The 20,889-nt window shown below is 32.5% G+C and overlaps 1 protein-coding gene across 1 annotated transcript in view; it reads right to left on the bottom strand.

Annotated features, from left to right (window-relative positions):
• The window catches only part of Notum (palmitoleoyl-protein carboxylesterase notum), a 100,106-nt gene that overhangs the window by 23,502 nt on the left and 55,715 nt on the right, over positions 1–20,889 (bottom strand). The window contains exon 3 of the mRNA XM_089637540.1: positions 26–151. Within this exon, the coding sequence (XP_089493666.1) occupies positions 26–151 (126 nt within the window). The remainder of the gene's footprint in view (positions 1–25; positions 152–20,889) is intronic.

Below are 20,889 nucleotides of genomic sequence, written 5' to 3'. Positions count from 1 at the left end.
TTTACGAAGAAAAATAAATACGTACCCAGCTTGAGATCCATCATTGCAGACTATTGTCCGGTTGCTAAGAAACACTCTTTTGAGAGATCTCGAATCATCGCTTTTCTCAATTTCTCCTGACGACACTTTTTGAATTGAATTCGAGTCAACACTAACAACAGTAGATGAAGGAATTATATCATCTGATCCTCTCTCGTTCGCTGAAGACGCAACATCTCTTTCCGTGGAATCGTCAGTATTACTACTCGTCTCATTACTCTGCGTTCCATTACTAGAAATGTCATTTTGTCTTTTGGACAATTCACTTTCCACTAACCCCAAAACATTTTGTCTTTTATTCAAGTCACTTGCGTCTAGAGTCAAATCATCTTGTCTAGTATTAGATTCACTTTGTCTTCTGTAAACAACGTTTTGTCTTTCTAAAAGACCACTGCTTATCCCACTTTGAAGTTCACTGTCTTCATCCCAGTTTTCATTTATTTCTCTCCCCCCTGAGTCTATTGACGATGGCGGAATGAATGTTGTTTCTACATCGTAATTGTTTCCTAAATTTGATAGTGGAATCGTATTTGATTCTGATGAATATGATGACGTTTTAGATGATGATGAAGATGGTAATCTTTGGTTGTCTGAGGTGTCTGGCATTTGCAAATGCTTTGCCGTTGTACTGCATAATAGGAACCAGAGGAAATACATCTGAAAATAAGAAAAACAAAATTACTACACAAAGAATCGGAGTAAACACAGCTTTCATGTTCGATTAGTAGAATCAGCAACCTTCAAACGGAAATTAAATAATGTATCACAGTAGAAAGAGTAAGAGATGGTAGCTATTTATTCGACGGAGCAGCTATTACAAAACGATTAATAGATTCGTAGAAATTCGTTAAGGAAATACAGTTTACAAAGGAATGTGATGTTGTTCTATGATCACTCAAGCTGATCACTACCTTGTTATTAAATGTAATTATTTTCAAACTACGATAGTAAATCTAAGAATTCGAGTTATACAACTTAGCTTTTTTGTATTTACAAATGACATATACTCAAGCTGTACAGGGACGTAGAAAACCAAAGGAAAGTTTGTTATTGAAAAATAAAAATATATTAACTGGCAGTAGATGAGATAGATGATCTAAATTAAGTGTAGTTTTAAAAAAAATAATATTCTGTAGGGTTGAGTGTTCTTATATGTGAATACATTCGATTTATACCAGGTAGGAATTAAATGTAAGTATGTTTAATTTTGTTCGGTTAGTGCCTACCTGCTTAACTATTGTAAATCGGCTTTAGAATATGGTTTTATTCACGGATGTGTGATTGAATCAAATAAACGTAGATTTCACGGTTATTCAATAAAAACACCGCAGATGGGAGCTTGAATTCATTCGTTTCTTTTTATTGTCAGAATCCCCACGTGGTCACCGAGCTGCGAGCTGCGCGCTAGGCTAGGCAACTCTAGTTCGCTTTTAAGTATATATTATAGCTACAACACAACAACTACAGGGTTATCACGATCATATTTCTCGATATCAACAAATAACAAGTGACGGATTGGAAACAAATCGACTAACTTTAATTTTGCCAAACACTAACTGAGCCAAATATCTACGAGAACTTTAAAAAAAATTTGAAAATTTTTAACCTAATGTCGGTCACTTGTAAGTGAATGAATGAGAGCTGTAGTGCTTCGCGACTCGCTATGCGCTGCATACGAGGACCATCGGTCCAGTTCGTCAGCGATATGTCGTCGGTCGACCGACCGCGACGGTACGTTTGCGACTATTTCTAGCCTAAAAAAATTATGATTCCCGAGCATGACAGGAGCATGCAGTTCGCCAACGAACAAACAACAGTTCACGTCGATTTGCATACTAAATTAAGTTAGGTCCCCAGATTGGATTACATCGCGAGCACAGACATAGGAATATGTCTATGATCACGAGGTATTATATAATATTATAATTTTGTTTCCTTTTCGTACGGTAGTAAAGTTCATTTGACACAGTTTTGCAATGAATAAGGAATGATCAACAAACCTTTTAGCTGCCGAAAGATTTTTTCTTTAATTACTTTGAATTGTGAACAACCTCTTTAAAAAAAGTGCAGTTTAAAGTTATTTATGAAATTTCTAATATATATTTCGAATATTCGTCTATTTTGGAGACTACTATACGACGACTGAGACTGTAATAGCTCTCTTCACATAATAAACGCTAAGGCTAAGTCGTAAATTAGCTAAAAAGCTTTCACAAGTCTTCTGTAATAGCCTGTTGTTTTATTTGAAATATATGTCCCATGATTTTTGATAAAATGATCTCTTCTTCGGTAAAACCATTTTAAATATGAATACCATACAAGAATCCCACTGCCCGATGTCATTCAGATTGAAGCATCTCAAATAGAACGACAAGAACAAGTAAACTATTTGTTTGATTCCAATAAGCTAGTTTATTTTACAAAATAGCTAAGTATATACTTTACATATACTCGTAATTTAACCGCAGTTATTTTCGTTCCTTCATATTTCGACCTAGTAATTGTGATGTAACATTAATGTCAGAAATTGAGCATCAGTGCAAAAATAAAATTAAACATTTAATAAGAGTTGAAATTAAGTGCTAATGAGCCAGTTATAAAAATTAGTCGTCCAAATCTTTTAAGATTTACGTTTTTCTCCCATAGTCCCTCATCACTATATGATCGTGAGACAGATACACAGTCACTATATAATGATCGTATGGTATTGGATCACCAAAAACAATTATTTCGAAATATCGAAGTTAAAAATGTTAATCTCTCGGAAAAATTGATTTGTTACGCGTTAAAATATGTAAAAATCTTTGGAATTGTGGAGTTAGATACACGATTTGTCAACACATGCCCACAAATTTGGTCAAGTAACCAGGAACAACAAATTTAGCCATAAATTGTCCACCAATTCGATGGTGTTTGGGAATAACCTTGAAAGGCATTTTAGTTATTTTATGTTAAATGTAAAAATACGGTTACTGATGCATTTACTTTCCATTGGTAAAATCCTGACAACTGTATTTAATTTGAAAACGTCATAAACACCATGATCAGGTGATGATATGTTAACAATCAAACGGTTAATTTGGTCAAACCGATCTTGATTCACCTACCGTTTTTCTTTAATGCATGAACGCAATGAGACTGTTCTAAAGGTATTTCAATGGGGCCTGCTCTAAAAAGCTAACAGCATTGATCTCCTGCACACCGGTGCAGGTACAAACTCGACTTACACAAGCGAATCACCCGTTCACAGTTAATGTTGGCTTCATGAAAACGGGTCGTTTTTTCGACTCATTTTTGTGGAACGGGTTACCGGAATCTGTTTTTATAATTCAGACCTCTTGAAGATCCACGTTAATAAATTCATTACTTCAGCCCCTACCTTAACCGGTCTCACACGCCTGCTCAACCAGGTGGCGATATAGTTCCCATGTCTGTACACTGTACAGGCAGGGGCAGTCTTGTGAGGAGTCACATAAAAAAATCAGGTTATTCGCAAGTACCAACGAATTATCAGATTTTGGGGTTTTTTTCACAATCCTCTGATAGATTATCTGCAGGATAACGTATATTAATAATTAAACAAATAAATACTCTCAATTTGTAGAAAACTCGGCTAACTCATCCGATAGCTACTATCCATAGGTTCGAGTAACGAATTTATCGGATTTAAAAAAAAAAAAATCGTAAATCGACAGTATGCGTTATCCTACATACAATCTATCAAGAAGATGGTGAAATATCCCCTGTATAATAATTACACAACCTTGTGATTAGTACATGAATAGAGTGTAATACATTTGATGGTGTTCCTGTAGTCGTAGTATAGTTCTGTCGGTGGTTGGTAGCTTACACCATTTAGAGGAGGTTAGACAGAAGTGATTTGGAAAAAAGGCCCGTGGCGGCGAGGCTGCTTTGTCGGCTGGCTTTGATCTCCAGTGATCTGTAGTAATAATTATTATTATTACGTTATTCAAGAGCGTTTGATCTCGCCGCCTTGCCGCTTCCCCTTGCCCTTCTCTTCTCCTCGTAGGCAGCTCGTACCTCATACCTCGTTCTCGTTCCTCGTACACTATACTCAATTCTACACTCTACAATCGTCTCAGCTCTGCTACCAAACTACCAACACTTCCCGCACTCTTCTCTGCTCTCTCTCTAGGGAGATATTTCGCAGTGATATTACGTCTGGGGAAATTTCCATTCAATTGGGGAAAATATTATGCAAACAATAATTTGAATATATCATACGACGGAGTTAGGTTACGCCCCCTCAGTTTACTTTCAAAGAATTCTCTAATGCCATCTATTTGTAAATTAAGGCGATGCACCACGTCGTTCTTGGTCTCGTGTCGCTAGTAATAACACTCCTTTTTAGGTGTCGATAAGGTTAAATTTCCTGCTGAATGTCATGCTTCGATTTTACAAGAAAAAACATCACCATGAAGTGTTTTCATTTTATTTTGCGAAGTTCAGGCACAGATATTTAAATTTTTTACGAACCAAGTACAATGAAAATTCAAAAAACCTTTATAATTTAATATAAAGACATTAAAAGCGATAAAAAACTAACATACAAACCTATGTTACCTAACTAACGGTTCCATGATAACTCAACACAGTGACAATTCACCACACTTTTAAAAAGTGATATAAAGTCATTAAAAACGATGAAAATTTTTCTTTTACCTAACCTAACCTAAGTTAAAAAAGTGATGAATTATCATTCTGATGATTTCTCCGGTCACCCTAACTAACTACCTATTTAACATAGTTTTTGTATCATCAATTTTCTGACTTTATATTATTTGGTGATTCACCATAGGTATGTTGAATTGACATGTTGATATGTAATCCGGTTACTGATTCGGTTGGTTTGTGTGTGATTCGACAGAAGCAGCTCGTTTTGAAGTCAGTTACCAGGTTTTGACGTAAAAAGGGTGCGATATAAACCTTTCGAATCTGACCATTTCCAACATTTTGCAATTTGCAACCTATGAAAAATGTTTTTGATATTTCAATAACACTTAAAAATATTCCCCTAAAAATTATTTTTCTCCACCTTTTTAACACTAACACGCGTTTTTATTTCACGTATAATTGTTTAAGACACTAACTTCAATTTAAATCATTTTAATAAAAAAAAAGATATCATGAAAATAAATAGGATGAAAAAGTTTATTTCAGTTTCTTTGCATTTTATTTTCTTGTCATGTATCTGTTTATAGTATGTACTGCTTTCGTTTAATTTTCCTATTTGTGTTAGAATTAACGGTATGAAATTACAAACAGGATAAAATGAAATGATATTGTACAAATGAAGAATATACGAGTATAAGTACGTAGTTATCTAAGGAGAACTATTGGTGATTTGATGAATTTGGTTCATTCCCGTTTTTTGCGACATTCAATCACAACAATTTTAAGGCAATTATTGTATTATCGTTATCTGCAATTATTTTGCTGCCATTGGTCTCGTGTTGGAACTTTGAATCTGTGTAGGTGTTTCAAAATAAAATTTGCAACAATCAGAAGAAATAAAATAGTAAATTAAAGGTAAAACTAATAATAAGAACTCTATCAGAAGAATTTTTAAATACTGCGTTTTAAGTATTTTAAAATTCTTTTAAAAAATGCTCTAAGTTCTCAAATTTATAGGAAAGAAAGTACCTTACTTTTCAACATATCTTACACTACGAGGACGAAAATCTGAAATCTACTTAATATCCCAAAATTAAATATTTATTTTGGTCAGAAAAAACATTTCATGTTGCAAAATTATATAACACCCGCGCCGTTTCAATTGAAAATAAAAATACCACGGAGATAAACAAGGCAAACAATGTAAAAATATGGCTAATTAAACATGAAGTAGAGGAAATCTTAAGAATTGTGAAGTAACACAACTGTCACCAAACATGAAGGTGAGGAATTAAGAAAAAAAACATGGTCAACAAACAAGAAGGTGAGGAATTAAGAAAAAAAACATAGTCGACAAACATGAAGGCGAGGAATTAAGAAAAAAAAACATAGTCAACAAACATGAAGGTGAGGAATTAAGAAAAAAAACATAGTCAACAAACATGAAGGTGAGTAATTAATAAAAAAAACACAGTCAACAAACATGAAGGTGAGGAATTAAGAATAAAACATAGTCAACAAACATGAAGGTGAGCAATTAAGAAAAAAAACATAGTCAACAAACATGAAGGTGAGTAATTAAGAAAAAAAACATAGTCAACAAACATGAGGGTGAGGAATTAAGAAAAAAACATTATCAACAAACATGAATAATAATAATAATAATACCAAAAATCATATTTGACGAAATTAGTTTTTTAGATCTTCATACAATAGTATACGCTAGTGCGATTACTGTTTGTAATAAGTTAGGAATTAAATTATCATCCTCTGACGATAGATCATATAGTTATAGTAAACCAGAATGGCAGATCAGATAAGAAAATGATGTAGTATTTTTAAGAAGTAACATAGCTAGAGTAATAGAATATAAAAATGGAAATAGAAGTAGGAAAATTTTGAGACATGTAGATGAAATTGGTAGAAAATTTGGTTATAACATTGATAGTCATAATAATGAAAATATAATCAATGATTTATTGGATTTATTAAAACAAAAATTAGGCGTAAAAGCTAGTAGATTAAAAAGATATAATTATACGTATAATAAAAAAAAAAATAATAGATTATTTCAGAAAAATGAAAAAATATTTTATTCCAAACTTGACGATAAACAAAATATTATTTCGAATAATAATATTCCGTTACCATCTGAATCAGATATGCGCGATTTTTGGACTAAAATTTGGAGTAAAGATATAAAACATAACGAGTCAACTCCATGGATAGAAAATGAAGAACTCAATTTTTCAGGTATTGAACAAATGAGTTTTTCTAATATATCGGTTGAATTGTTAACCAAAATTATTAAAAATACTCATAATTGGAAAGCCACGGGTTGCGATTGGATACATAATTTTTGGTACAAACGTCTGACTACTTTACATCCTCTTTTGGCAAAAAATCTTTCAAAATTTGTCAGTCAACCTCAAAATTTTCCAAGTTTTCTAACTAAGGGTATTACTTATATGTTACCCAAAAGCGAAAATATTAATAATCCTTCTCAGTACAGACCCATTACATGTTTACCGACAATATACAAAATTTTAACCTCTTGTTTAACAGATTTAATATATACTCATTTAGATGAAAGAAATATTTTATCTGAACAACAAAAAGGTTGTCGCAGAAAACATATGGGATGTAAAGAACAATTAGTTATCGATTCTGTAATTCTAAAACAGATTCAAACTCGAAAACGTAATTTACATACTTGCTATATAGACTACCAAAAGGCTTTCGATAGTGTCCCGCACTCGTGGCTGATCAAAGTATTAAAAATATATAAAATTAACCCCATTATTATTAGCTTTTTGGAAAATATTATGTCCTTTTGGAATACCAATTTACTTATCAATTTAAAAGGTAAGAAAATAGTAATACCGGGCATTTCAATTAAAAGAGGGATTTTTCAAGGAGACTCATTGAGTCCTCTTTGGTTTTGCTTAGCATTGAATCCTCTATCTAAAATGTTAATTAAAAGCAAGTTTGGAATAAAAGTTAAGGGTAATACAAGGGAGAGTAGTACAATTTCGCATTTATTATTTATGGATGATATAAAATTATTTTCGAATTCTGAACAAAATTTAGAGAAAATGATCGAGGTAGTTAAAAACTTTTCAGATGATATCAAAATGACATTTGGTTTAGATAAATGTAGAACGATCCATATAGAGAAAGGCAAAATTGTAGATGGGGACGAGAGTATATTTAGAAATTTCCAAATTACTAGTATGAAAAGGGATGAGGTTTATAAGTATTTAGGATACCCACAATCAAATAGATTAGACCATAGTAGTATTAAAAATGATATTAGGATTAAATTTCAAACTAGGATAAGGAAAATTTTAAAATGCAATCTATCTGCTAAAAATTTAGTAAAAGCAATAAATACTTGGGCAATACCTCTATTAACGTACTCATTTGGCATAATTAAATGGTCTAATACAGATTTAGATAACTTAGAAAGATTAATTAGAACTACGCTAACAAAGTTTAATTGCCATCATCCAAATTCAGCTATAGAACGAGTTAATTTACCAAGAAATTTAGGAGGTAGAGGTATAGTCAAAATAACTTCTTTGAAACATAATCAGGTAGAAATGCTAAGAACTTTTTTCCATAGGAAAGCTCATAGCTCAGAAATGCACAAAATAATTTGCAAGGCAGATAGAAATATTACACCTTTAAATTTATACGATGAGAATGCCAACATTTTTATAAATCCCAACCAGGAATTATTAGATTCCTGGTCAAATAAAATTTTACACGCAAAACACTTCAATTATCTCAACCAAACGTATGTTGACAAAATTAAGTCAAACAAATGGTTGAGTATTGGAGAGTTGAGCGCAGAAATAGAAGGATTTATGCTTGCAATTCAGGATAGAGTCATTAACACTAAAAATTATAGAAAGCATATAATCAAAGATACAAATCAAATTGATGATTTGTGTAGAAAATGTTTGGCCTTTCCGGAAACTATAGAACATATTATATCGGGATGTTCTATATTAGCACCGTCCGAGTATACATTTAGGCACAATCAAGTTTTAAAAATAATTCACCAAAATTTGGTAATTAAACATAACTTGATTGACTGCCGTAATGTAGTACCATATTATGAATACGAACCAAATTCATTTTTAGAAAACGAATTTTATAAAATATATTATGATAAAACTATACTAACAGACCGAGCGATTAGTCATAATAGACCCGATATAGTTTTACATGACAAAATTAAAAAAATTACTTATATCATTGATGTTGCTATTCCAAATTCCTGTAATATTCAAAAATCTGTTAGTGAAAAAATAAGAAAATACACAGATTTAGGAAATGAAATAAAAAGAATTTGGCATTCTCAGACTATAAAAATATTACCATTCGTTATTTCGGCTACTGGCATTATACCTAGCTCTCTAATTAAAAATTTAGGCGTATTAGATCTATCAAAAAATTTATATATAAAGATGCAAAAGTCGGTCATTTTGAATACATGTAGGATAACAAAAGATTTTTTAAATATTTATGTTGAGGGATCAGTAGGATTTATAGGCCCTGTTAGAAGTTCTACCGAGCCGATCCCTCTGATATGAAAATATCTGGAGACGGTGAATTTTTTTTTTCCCATTTGATATCTGGTGATTTGACGTGTTGTTGTTCTTGTATTGTTTTGTATTTATTTTACTTATATAATGCACTTACATAGTGTTGATTGACTAGCTAATCATTTGTGGAAAAGTGAGTGGAAGGGTTAAGTTTTTCCTTTGGGGAAGACTTAACCCGGACAACTAAATCGGAAGTTTAAAAAAAAAAAAAAAAACATAGTATTTATATAGCGCAGTTTTGTGTTGTTTCACTTCAAGTGCGCATGAAGGTGAGTAATTAAGTAAAAAACATAGTCAACAAACATGAAGGTGAGGACTTAAGAAAAAAAACATTGTCAAGATTTTTTTAACATTAATACCATACAGGAGGGCCTAAAGAAAATAATTTCTATTAGGGCCTATGTCATCTTTAGTGATGCTGTTTGGAGGGTCTATTTAAGGAAAAGAGAGAGCGAGAGGAATTAAGAAAGTATGAGGGGTGGGTAGGAATCTAGGGATCAGTGTGTCCAGGAGTGACGGACGAATGATCTATACCTTCCACTACGGCGCAAGACGATGGGTCAAGAGAAACCAGTTGGAGAGGTCAAAGGGTCTCCCCAAATCAGCCTCTCCCGATCCACAGCTGGTGGGCAGGTGCATCCTGAACACACCGCACCCGGTCACTTGGGGTGACCTATGGCAGAGGTGTTGGTTATCAAATAAATAGTACCCGGGGCGGTGGTACCCAAATCCTCCCAAATTAAAGAACACGAAGAAATCATGATGTAACACCAACACATACTATACTGGAGGACTGTGAATATATTACTAAATGTTTAAAAAAAACTCAACATAGGTATTTGTAAAATTATATATCTGGAGTTTAACCTAATTATATGATTCAATGCAGTTCAATTCTGCGATACCACCTACGAGTACATACCTATACGAACAGTCTTAAAGTATGTATTATTTAATTTAATTTCTATTCATGAAGCTTGAATAAAGAAAATCTTATTTCGCTCAGTGTAAATTTGTACAAACCAATCTAAATTCACAAAGGAATAGCACTATGTACGTTGTGTTTTTCCGCATAGTGGGAATGTTTTTTAAATAAAAATTAATACGAATTGTCTTCAAGTAGGGAAAGCATAGAAATATAATAAGGAAACGAATTTAGGTGGGCGGAATCTAAGCACAAGGATAGTGGGAACAGAAATACCAGTAGAGTGCACTGCTCTAGTTAATTATTTATGTTTAATTTATTCATTTTACGCCCGTAAAACTTTTACGTAGGTACATATAATAAGAGGTATAATTTTGACACGATGCATAATTTAGAACAAATAGAAGAAAGAATAAAAATATGATTACAATAAACAAAAATAACACACATACACGAAATAAAAATACAAGAAACAAAATAAGTATAATCTTTGCAGGTTAAGATAGGGGCTACAGGAAGGGATTTATTAATGCGAGTCTTGAAGAGATCTGTATTATTTGAAGAAGGAAAAACGGATGGCAGTAGCTAGTTTCACATACGATACAAAAACGAATCGAAGAAGCAGCTTGTTCTCATGGAGCTAACATCACCTGTGAACGGTTCCGCTCGTGTATGTCGAGTTTCTCGTACGCGCACTGGTGCACGGGGATAAATGCTACTAGCTCCTTAGAGCAGGCTTCGTTAAAATACCCGTAGAAGAGACTCAGCATGCTTACATTTCGTCTGTGCATTAGATGGTTTGTCAATCAGACGGACTACCCTCATTTACGCGGAATCAAGTGGGTTTATCAAGTATTGTGGGGCTCCAGCCAAGATTGTTGGTCGTACTTAAAATTGTTAAAGAGTGTAGAATAGAGAAGTAAATTTGAAGGGCCTTCCATACAAATTTGAAAGGAAAAATTGTTTCATTTAGCCCAACATCCCAGCGCTCTGTCTCACCTACATGCGAATTCCGTAAATACAGTTTTGTTGTATAATTATTGTGAACTTTTTAATTTGAATATCATTCTTAGCAATAGTTATTAAATTAAAACCATGCGACGAAGAATTGATATTGCACAACCTTCCCATCGGTGCTGTCATGCAAGCAGTGATATTTGAATACTATCCTTAGGAATAGTTTTTAAATTAAAACATGGGATGAAGAATTGATGTTGCACAACACCCCATGTCAGAAAACCATATGTAGTAATTGATTCAAAAAGTGGAAAGAAAACACATTTTAGGACGGGTTGTTTCATAGAATTGGAACAATTCATCAAATTTCAAAGTTCACTTTCAAGTTCTGTAAAGGTTCTATTCAAGTTATATCATTATATTCTTACTGGCCAGTTGTTTCATATGACTAAAATACTAACAGAAATTTTACAGAACTTGACAAATAACTTTGAAATTTGATGAATTATTCAAATTCTGACAACTGACCCTAAGGACCGGTTGTTTCGGAGAATTTGAACAATTCTTCAAATTTCAAAGTTAATTTTCAAGTTCTATGAAAGATTTTTTCAAGTTCTGTTATTATTTCAGTTCTGTCAAGCAACTAGCCTATAATGATATTATAACAGAAATTGAATAGATCTTTTACAGAACCTGAAAATGAACGTTGAAATTTGATGAATTGTTCAAATTCTACGAAACAACCAATCCTTAGTGTTTTAGATTAAGGATTTATCTGAGATACTAAAAAATGTAACATAATTTGCAGAGCCTTTCGGTTGTGGAATTGATATGGACGTCCCAGCGCAGTTGATCGTCTATGATAACCCCTAAGTATTCAATTTCGATAGATATTTTTAGGATATTGCATGAGCAATTTTTGTGAATTGATATGTTTATGTTAAAGGGTCCGTGAGCATGAATTTTTGATAATTTAATGACATTTTTGATAATTGATGTAGGTATGTAAAGGGTCTGTGAGCATGAATGGTTGGTAATCTTATGACAATTTTGGTACTTGATGTAGATATGTTAAGAGTCCGTGAGCATGAATGGTTGGTAATCTTATGACAGTTTTGGTACTTGATGTAGATATGTTAAGAGTCCGTGAGCATGAATGGTTGGTAATCTTATGACAGTTTTGGTACTTGATGTAGATATGTTAAGAGTCCGTGAGCATGAATGGTTGGTAATCTTATGACAGTTTTGAGGGAGATTGGGTTTATGCATATGACAATAACGATGCCCTAGTGCAAACATGTGTTAAGTGCAATATGTACGCATATTTATTTATTTATAAAATACTTGGTATTTCATTAATATTAATTTATTTGATGGCCTTGAGAGGTAAGGCTCTCGACTAGCAATCGGGATGTCGCGGGTTCAAATACCAGCGTAGCCAAATAATTTTTAATTGATTAATTTGTGTTATTTCACAATTTATTCATTTAAAAAATATATATACAGTGATCGTCCTGATGTAAGACCACCTTTCAGAATTGAAACGTTGCTTGAAATGTTTTAGCCATATTTTGGGACCAGATCTTAGCCTAATAGCCGGGTACTTCCCACCTTCCTCTTCCGCATATCATTCTCCTCACACTACTTTCAGCCTCACAACATTCCCCAATTGGGGAAGCCATAGCCTCACTGGCTCCAGACGGTTGGGAGCAGTTGGGACTCTTGTGTGGTATTAACATAAAAAGGGAGTGATGTATCAAAAAAAACCCTACAAGGCGACTGCCTTTATCATGTTGAACAATAAAATGTAATTTATATATGTATATATATGTATACATGTAAAACAAGCAAAAAACAGGTTAAAAGAAATATAAACAACAAATCAAAATACCAACAGAGAGAACAGAAGAGAAAATATAACAGAAAAGGACATGTTAGAGAATAATACATCATTATTTTTCTGATACATAATATCTATTTGCGTATGAGAAATAGATTTTTAATATTATCACATTAATTTATTAAAAAAATTTCTATAGCTTTTTTGATTCTGTGTTATTTGGCAACTGTCTTTATTTGTACTGTTATATTTTGGAAGATTTTAGGAGTAAGAAAGTTAAATCGTGACTGGTCCATTGATGTTTTGGTTTTCAATTAAGGCGATGCCATACGTAGTAATGCAAAATCATGTGTTTTTGGTTTGAAAATTTGGTCGCCTACAAATGTTTCAGATGCTTTAATTAAATAACGCAAGTAGAATACATCTTGATCTGTCAAAAGAACGAGTATTTTTTATATAAGTGTTTTTATAAGCACAGAAAAAAATAATGTATAGGCCTTTGAAAACTGCTTTAAAGATCAAAATCTCCTACTTGCGAACACATTTTCGGTTATGATTTTATTGTATAATATGGCGAATTAAGTTATTTATAAAATGATCGGAAAAAAATTAAATATTTATGCCTGAACATCCACAAAATAAAATAAAAGGCACTTTTTGGCCATGTTTTTTTCTTGCATAAATCAAAACAGGCGGATGGTGTTAAGCGGGAATTTAAACCTTATCGCCATCTACGTAAGGGTGGTTATTGATAGCGGCTCAATTTAAAATATTACACGACGTAGTGCATCGCCTTAAGCAAGATTCATTTAGCTTGATGCTTTTTTTGTGAACAGTAAACACAAAAGTTTTCATTTAATTAATTTACATCTTGCTGTATAACTTCATAGAAGGTCAGTAACAACAATATTCAGACGGCCAAAAATATTTCGAAAATTTGTTGGCATAAGTAGGTAGTTATATTGCTCCAGTTTGCTTATGAAGGTCATTGTAAATAACTCGAATAGATTTCATTTAATAATGTGATCGCGAAGTGCGCATCATTCAGCCTAAATCTAAAGTGCTTTTCATCCTTTCTCAGATTCCTCAGTATGAGATCAATCTGGATTGGGAAACCAATTTACTTGCGGCCGGCGCAAGGGGCTACGCCGCGCCGTATAGAGATTTGGGAATTTATTTTGGTGGTCGGAATTCCTTTTAGTGGGGGATATAAATTCGATTTTCAAAACTCAAATGTCACACAAGTGAGATGGAAGATGTCCAGACCGCAAGATGTTAAAAATGGGGCGCGCGTTCTCTATGCATTTCTCATATATACGAGTATATAAAGTTGGCGATATACACCATAAGGCAAATACAGCCGTCCTTCATAAACCTTATTTAAAAAAAATCTATTTCTTATTTGTCTTTTTATTTTTTATTATTATTTATAAATACGATTATGTTCTTTTTTCTATGTATGAATGTATTTAAACTAGTACTATCTAAGGGATGTATAAGATTGCACTAACCTCCCCACATTCTGGAATGAAGGCTGTTATTATTATATTACATTTTGCTGTGGCTTGTTTCAACTAACATCAATTAACAATCATAATTCATTTAATTAAATTTGTTACAATTTACTGTTTTAAAAAAGAATTCTTTACCAACCGGTTTCGCTGGGCACAAATTTTATCAGGGTAGAAATATAAACTACAGCTAATTTTAACTAATTTAAAGTTCGGATCTACGCGAAACCGGTGGTGAAAAAAATAAATAAATTAGTTGTTTAAAAGTGCTTGTGTAATTTAATTATATGTCAAACAACAAAGTTTTTGGATTCTACAAAACAGTGGGAATTAAATTATGTAGGTACTTATTGTTGTTTTTCCACCCATTATGAAAGTTATATCTTCATCTGGGGGATAGTCTAAAATTCATGTTTTGGTGAATAAGTGTGTTTCAGAAATATTTTCTAGTTGATCCTGCAGAAGATTTTTGTAAGTTTCAAAGTGTCAAACATCAGTTTTTAAAGGAGCCGTATACCGAGTTTTTTTCGGTTGCAAAATAGATAGATTTCTTGCAATTTAAGGTTAACATAAAAATGTGTGTTTTGTTTTTATCGTCTGATTAGTTTTATTATTACTGAATAATAATTGATTTCATGCAGTTATCCTTGGAGGCGTGATGATTACATTTCATGCAGTTATCCTTGAAGGCGTGATGATTACATTTCATGCAGTTATCCTTGAAGGCGTGATGATTACATTTCATGCAGTTATCCTTGAAGGCATGATCTTTACATTTTCGTGTGACGTCACACATCGATTTTGATTACGATTGTTTTTATAATGCTTATTTATTGGCTACTAGGTATTATATACTAGCTTCTCAAAGTAGAGCATTAAATTGAAATATTATGAAATTCTAGAGAATGCTCCAAAATAAATTAAATGTAGCGTAAGTACATGAAGAGGGAATAAGCCACACCTACTCGTAACGTATCATGTTTGTATGACAGTATTCAAAAAAGTTAATCTGCATATAAACGCTTTTTTTTGACATAACTATGTTTCATAATGTTTCCTTCACTGAGATTTCCCGTGCTGGGGAACACATTTAACATGTTCCGTATTTTATATAATTTTAATATAATATGTTAATAAATGTAATCTATAAGGGTTTTTTTCTCTAAGCCTCAAAAGTTTGACAAACCCTGGCCGCTCTCTGAGAAAAATACGTCTCGATGGATGTGCCCTTCCGTATTGCATCAATCAGGTGACCAATCAAGCGACCCGACCAGCGATACTAAACATTTAGCACTCGGATTAAAAATTTTATTAAAAAAATACGAAACATGGAAATCGATCAGTGCTATGGAATTATCCTCGAATAAAAAAAACACTTTTAATCATAAAAATATGTTCTAAATTACATAAAATATGGGTGAATTGAGTGCGAACGTTTTTTATTTCTCATGAGTACGACAAACTTAAAATACTGGGCAATAGAGAGTAACATCTATAAGTCAGCCAAACCTTAAAATGTCCACGGAATCAATATATTAAAATACAGACTTTAACTTTTTCTAAGCAGTAAAAGTGTTTTTTTTTAGATTTTTTTTCACATATAATCCTCTTTCTGAAAGAGAAATCTTTTAGATCTTAAAATTTATATCTTTTTGTACGAAAAAGGTGGTAATTTTCCATACAAACGTGCAAAAAAATAATTTATAAACCTTTTGTCTATGTTTAGTGATCAAATCTGAATAGTCAGGATCTCTTACCTTCTTCACTTCATTCAACCTCACAACGTCCACCAAATTGAGGATTTCCGGGGTTTAAAGATAAAGAAGTCGTCAACCTGTTTTTTGTATCGTTGCAATAAAAAAAGCAAAATGCAAGAAGTTTGAGAGGCGGAAATATTTAAATCAGGAAACACGGCAGATTTGAAATAACATCCCATCCTAGTTAGACGAGGCCACTTTTGAAACTTTAGTACCCCGATGATGACATTCCATACATAACTTTTCGGTAAATCTCTAAACAAAAGGGTACATTTCGTCGATAATTACCGCTTTTTGCTCTAAAAATTGAAAAATGTGCGATAAAAAGTACATTTTGAAAAATTTTTTTTGAAAAGTTCTAAGAGAAAAAAATTGGAATGTTCATTTAGACGTTTCGAAAAGGTCAAAAGGTTTCCAATATAAATAAAAATCGGTTTTGTTATCCGAGACATTATCTAGGTTAGGTTAGGTTAGATTTGTTTATCAGAGACACTATCTAGGTTACCAACCAATTATTTAGAACTTTGTAATCATTCAAAAATATAGCTGCAAAAAAAAGTTACCAAGATAATATAGTTATTTCTGAATTTGAAATATGAGATCCGCAAAAACTGACGTATAATAATTAGGTCCCGAGTAGTCAAAGATGTTGTAAGAGAGAGATCCTGGGTTCTGATTCATGTTTATTATTAGTATTATCTTCTTCTTCAATGAAAAAACATTATTTCGGTGGCACCTTGATTATAATATGTGTGTCCGTTATGAAACTCCTGGAAGGGCTCGCAAAGCCTTCTGCGGGCGGCCATCACTCAGGTCGCAGTTTCTCCTGCCATTTCTAAGTCCTATCGATTTGTTTTGCTTGATTTTCACCATTTATTATCCTTTTGGAACAGCTCTCTCTCTCGCAAACTGACTGGAAGGAATGTAATCCCCTAAAAGCCAACGGTTAACCAGTTTTTGAATTTTAAATAAATTATCAGGGTTACAGATTTTTATTTAAATTTAAGAGTTTCTTTGACATTTATGTTCCATTTTCCAAGAAAAATAAATTCAAGTTTCAGTTTGCTTTATGAGATTTGTAAGAAATTTTGTTTTATGACACTAAGTAGCATAATAAATAATACGAAGAAATAAGATTCACGAGTATTTTTGTGATAATTTTCTAAGTAAGTACTTTTGCATGAATCTACACGGAAAAATCTTTTTACTGACTGATTTACTGGATGGTAAAAGAATTTGTTTTTGAAGTAATATTATTTTAAAAATACTCGATGTGTGTTCAGCATGAATTAATTTCATTTTTAGTGGTATTTGATAAAAAGGAAACGTTTTGAATTGCGATGTGATATGGTTGGAATGTGACATTTTAATTCAGAATTAGAAATAGTGAACACAAATTTCAACTCAAATTCTGATTTTAGTCGGAAGTGTTTGATTCCAATTAAAACAAGAATTCGATGGTAACGAACCAAAATCGACTCGTTTCTGTTGACACACATTTAAAATTTCAGTGTTCTTCTGGAAAAAAAACAGTAAAAGTTAACGATTTTTTGATATTTCGATAACTGATCGAACAAGTCATTAAGCAATTATAATTGTCACAATAATATTGTGACTATTATACTGAATGTATTACTAATTGTATTACTAATAATTGTAATACAATTAAATTAACTAATTGTATTACTAATTGTAATACAAATGTAATACAATTGTATTACTAATTGTAATACTGAATGTACTGTAGCCTGAGCCCAAATAAGTATTTGCCTGTTGAACTCCTTTATACAATATACAATTTACTTATCGTATACTAATACCTACCTGTGTTGTGCCTACTTATGTCTTTCATGCTCAGCTTATTATTTTATTTACTATGTTATACTTCTTATGATGCTATATACTTGTTATAATGCTCCTGTATGATTTACCTCGCATGTAAAAGCCGTCAAGGAGTGAACAAACAAATAAATAAATTTTGTCATGTATCACATTTAGCCATTCACATATAATTTTGTAATTGTTAACATACCTACTAGTTTATTTCTCTTTTATTACAATGAATTAACTCTACCTTAACTTATCTATTCACCTACCTACCTTACATATTATGTTTACTTTTATTTTTATTTTTATAGTCTATCTTTTTCCATTTAAAAATGTTTTTGTATGTTATGTTATGTAAAAGCTTGTTATGTAAAAAACTTGTTTTGTAAAAGCGCACCGAAATTAATAAATAAAAATAAAATAAAATAAAGACAGCGAAACGAATCAATATCAATAATGACAGGGATAAATCGCTTCTTTAACCCTTAGCTTTGTATTGCAATTGCATGAGTTGATCATCAATAGGTAATACTTGTATTCTTGCTGGTAGTTGAAAATAAGTATGTATTCCTAAACAACATGAAATTTCCCTGTAGTCAATTTTGAGGTATCTCTAAACAGTATAAAATAAAGTAGCTTTTCCCGTCTGTCTGTTTGTGCGCTTAGTTCTTCTAAAAGATTTTGATAGGGTTTTCAATAACATTTTTCTGGATGGTTTGTGGATATAAAACATTCATATTACATTTATAGAAAGTAGCGAAAAGTCGATGTTTTATAATCAAGTCGTAAAAAAATATTTTCGGGCACTTACATTGCTGACGCTGGCTAAACCTTATGAGATACATCAAAATAATGTACTACAATATTATATATCTTAAAAAGGCCTACAAAAAAGTCCATGATGGCATATGTGTGTCTCCTAAGGATAACCCCCAGCAAGGCCGGGTACACGTCAGCTAATAAGCGGGAAAACGCGGGCGTAATCGGTTACAAAAGCTAGTTTGTAGATGAAAACAGCTTTTACAGCATTCTTTCGATTCATCTACCAATATTCCTTTTACAGACTATTTATCAAAAATGATCAAGCGATTTTAAAGTATTTTAATTACCGTCTCTGATAAGCTTAATCAGTGTGGATGCTACGTGGTTCCAGTTCCAGTTAGTATAATGGCCACATATTTCAGAGTTGATTGCAGGTTTGTAGACATAGTAAAATTGATTATTCCACTTCATGTTTATTCATCAGTTGATTAGTGTGTAAGATTTAAAGGATTAATTATTTATAACGATAACTACAGGGTTAAGGCAAACAACTTCACTTCGATGAGTTCACAATCTTCTGCAGGATGTTTGCAATGATATTTCCATTTGTTTTATACCTACATACGTGATATGATAATAATGATTTAAAGGGATGATTTGGCAGAACAAGGACGTAAGAATTCAAGGTATTTTAAAATCTATATATGTTCATACCAATAACATAATCCATAGACGGTGTACCTTGGTATGTCGATTTTGTGCATTCCAGTGCTTGTCTTCAGTTTTCGCATAACTTACAACGACATCCGCGCCCCAGTCATAGAGATAAGAAAGTGTGCTATAGTCATGATTCCCGCTAATGTCATTATTTAGATCTTCTAGTAAAAGAATCCCGTGCAAGCGTAAACTGTTCGTGCATATTACGATATGCACAAAACTATGTTTTACCATACTATGGAGACCACCATGCATCAGTGTCGAGACAACTCGGCTAGCTGAAATGGTGACATGGTTGAGAACTCTTAAAAAATCACTTGTAAGAGCAGTACAGATATATAACTCATTCCGCGCATTATCGTTGCATGCGCGAAGCGCCTTGACGGCAAGTGAATTTGCAGCACTTTGATCAATGTATTTGGTGTGTATTCGTTTAGGAATACTAATTTACAATATAAGCGCTACAAAATTCACACATTAGAACTCATGCGCGGTGTTTTAAACGGCGCGGTGAATTTAAGCGATGAATTGTGTCTGTCTTTTACTCTGGAGATTATTTATTTATTCAATTATTTTTAAAATGTAACTTAGAAGTAGAAACCCCCATTAATTCATTTTCTGGAAATTTCAGTTACGGGTCGCCTCTGATACCATCCGTAATAAATTCATCTATTCAATTTAATTTTATGCTTCATTGAATTAAAATATCTTTTACGTTCCTACTTGGAAGCAACCGATCTAAATTTTCCTTCTTATCGATTCGACCTGTTCGTAGAATGTAAAAACATCGTCGTTTGTTGGCTGATAATTTTGTTTTTCACGAATCGAATCACACTAAGAATTTTCAGTGAAAGGTTTCGTAATTCTCGGAAGCAATTGGAAAAAATCACTTCATTTAAGTTATTACGTTATCACCGAAGTTGGAGTTTTCTCAGAAATGTATTGTATTCACACTAGCCATGTCTATTTTAGTATAAAATGATTGAATTGGAAAAAGTCTCTTCTGGTTTTCATTGTTCCTAAATATAAAAGCAAGAAAATCAAAGAAAAATATACAGACTTTTCGAAATTAATTAACGTGTGAAATTAACAAGAAACCTTTAGTATATGTTTACTTTTTCATTTAGAATTTCACCTACCGCTTTGTAAGGCGCATCTAATAGATGAATTCTAAGATTTCAATAACTTATTATGGTGAAAATCCTAACCTTACGCTACACTCTCTCCTCAAAGGAGCAGATGGGATTCTTGTGCGGTATTCACATAAAAAAAACGAATAATTACAAACGCCAATTTGAAGGAACCA

Source organism: Hesperophylax consimilis, chromosome 11 (assembly GCF_061612785.1).
Source record: "Hesperophylax consimilis isolate HC1 chromosome 11, BYU_Hcon_1.0, whole genome shotgun sequence".
Lineage (NCBI taxonomy): Eukaryota > Metazoa > Arthropoda > Insecta > Trichoptera > Limnephilidae > Hesperophylax > Hesperophylax consimilis.
The sequence above is the reverse complement of the archived record's forward strand: the minus strand, read 5'-3'. Positions and strand labels throughout refer to the sequence as shown.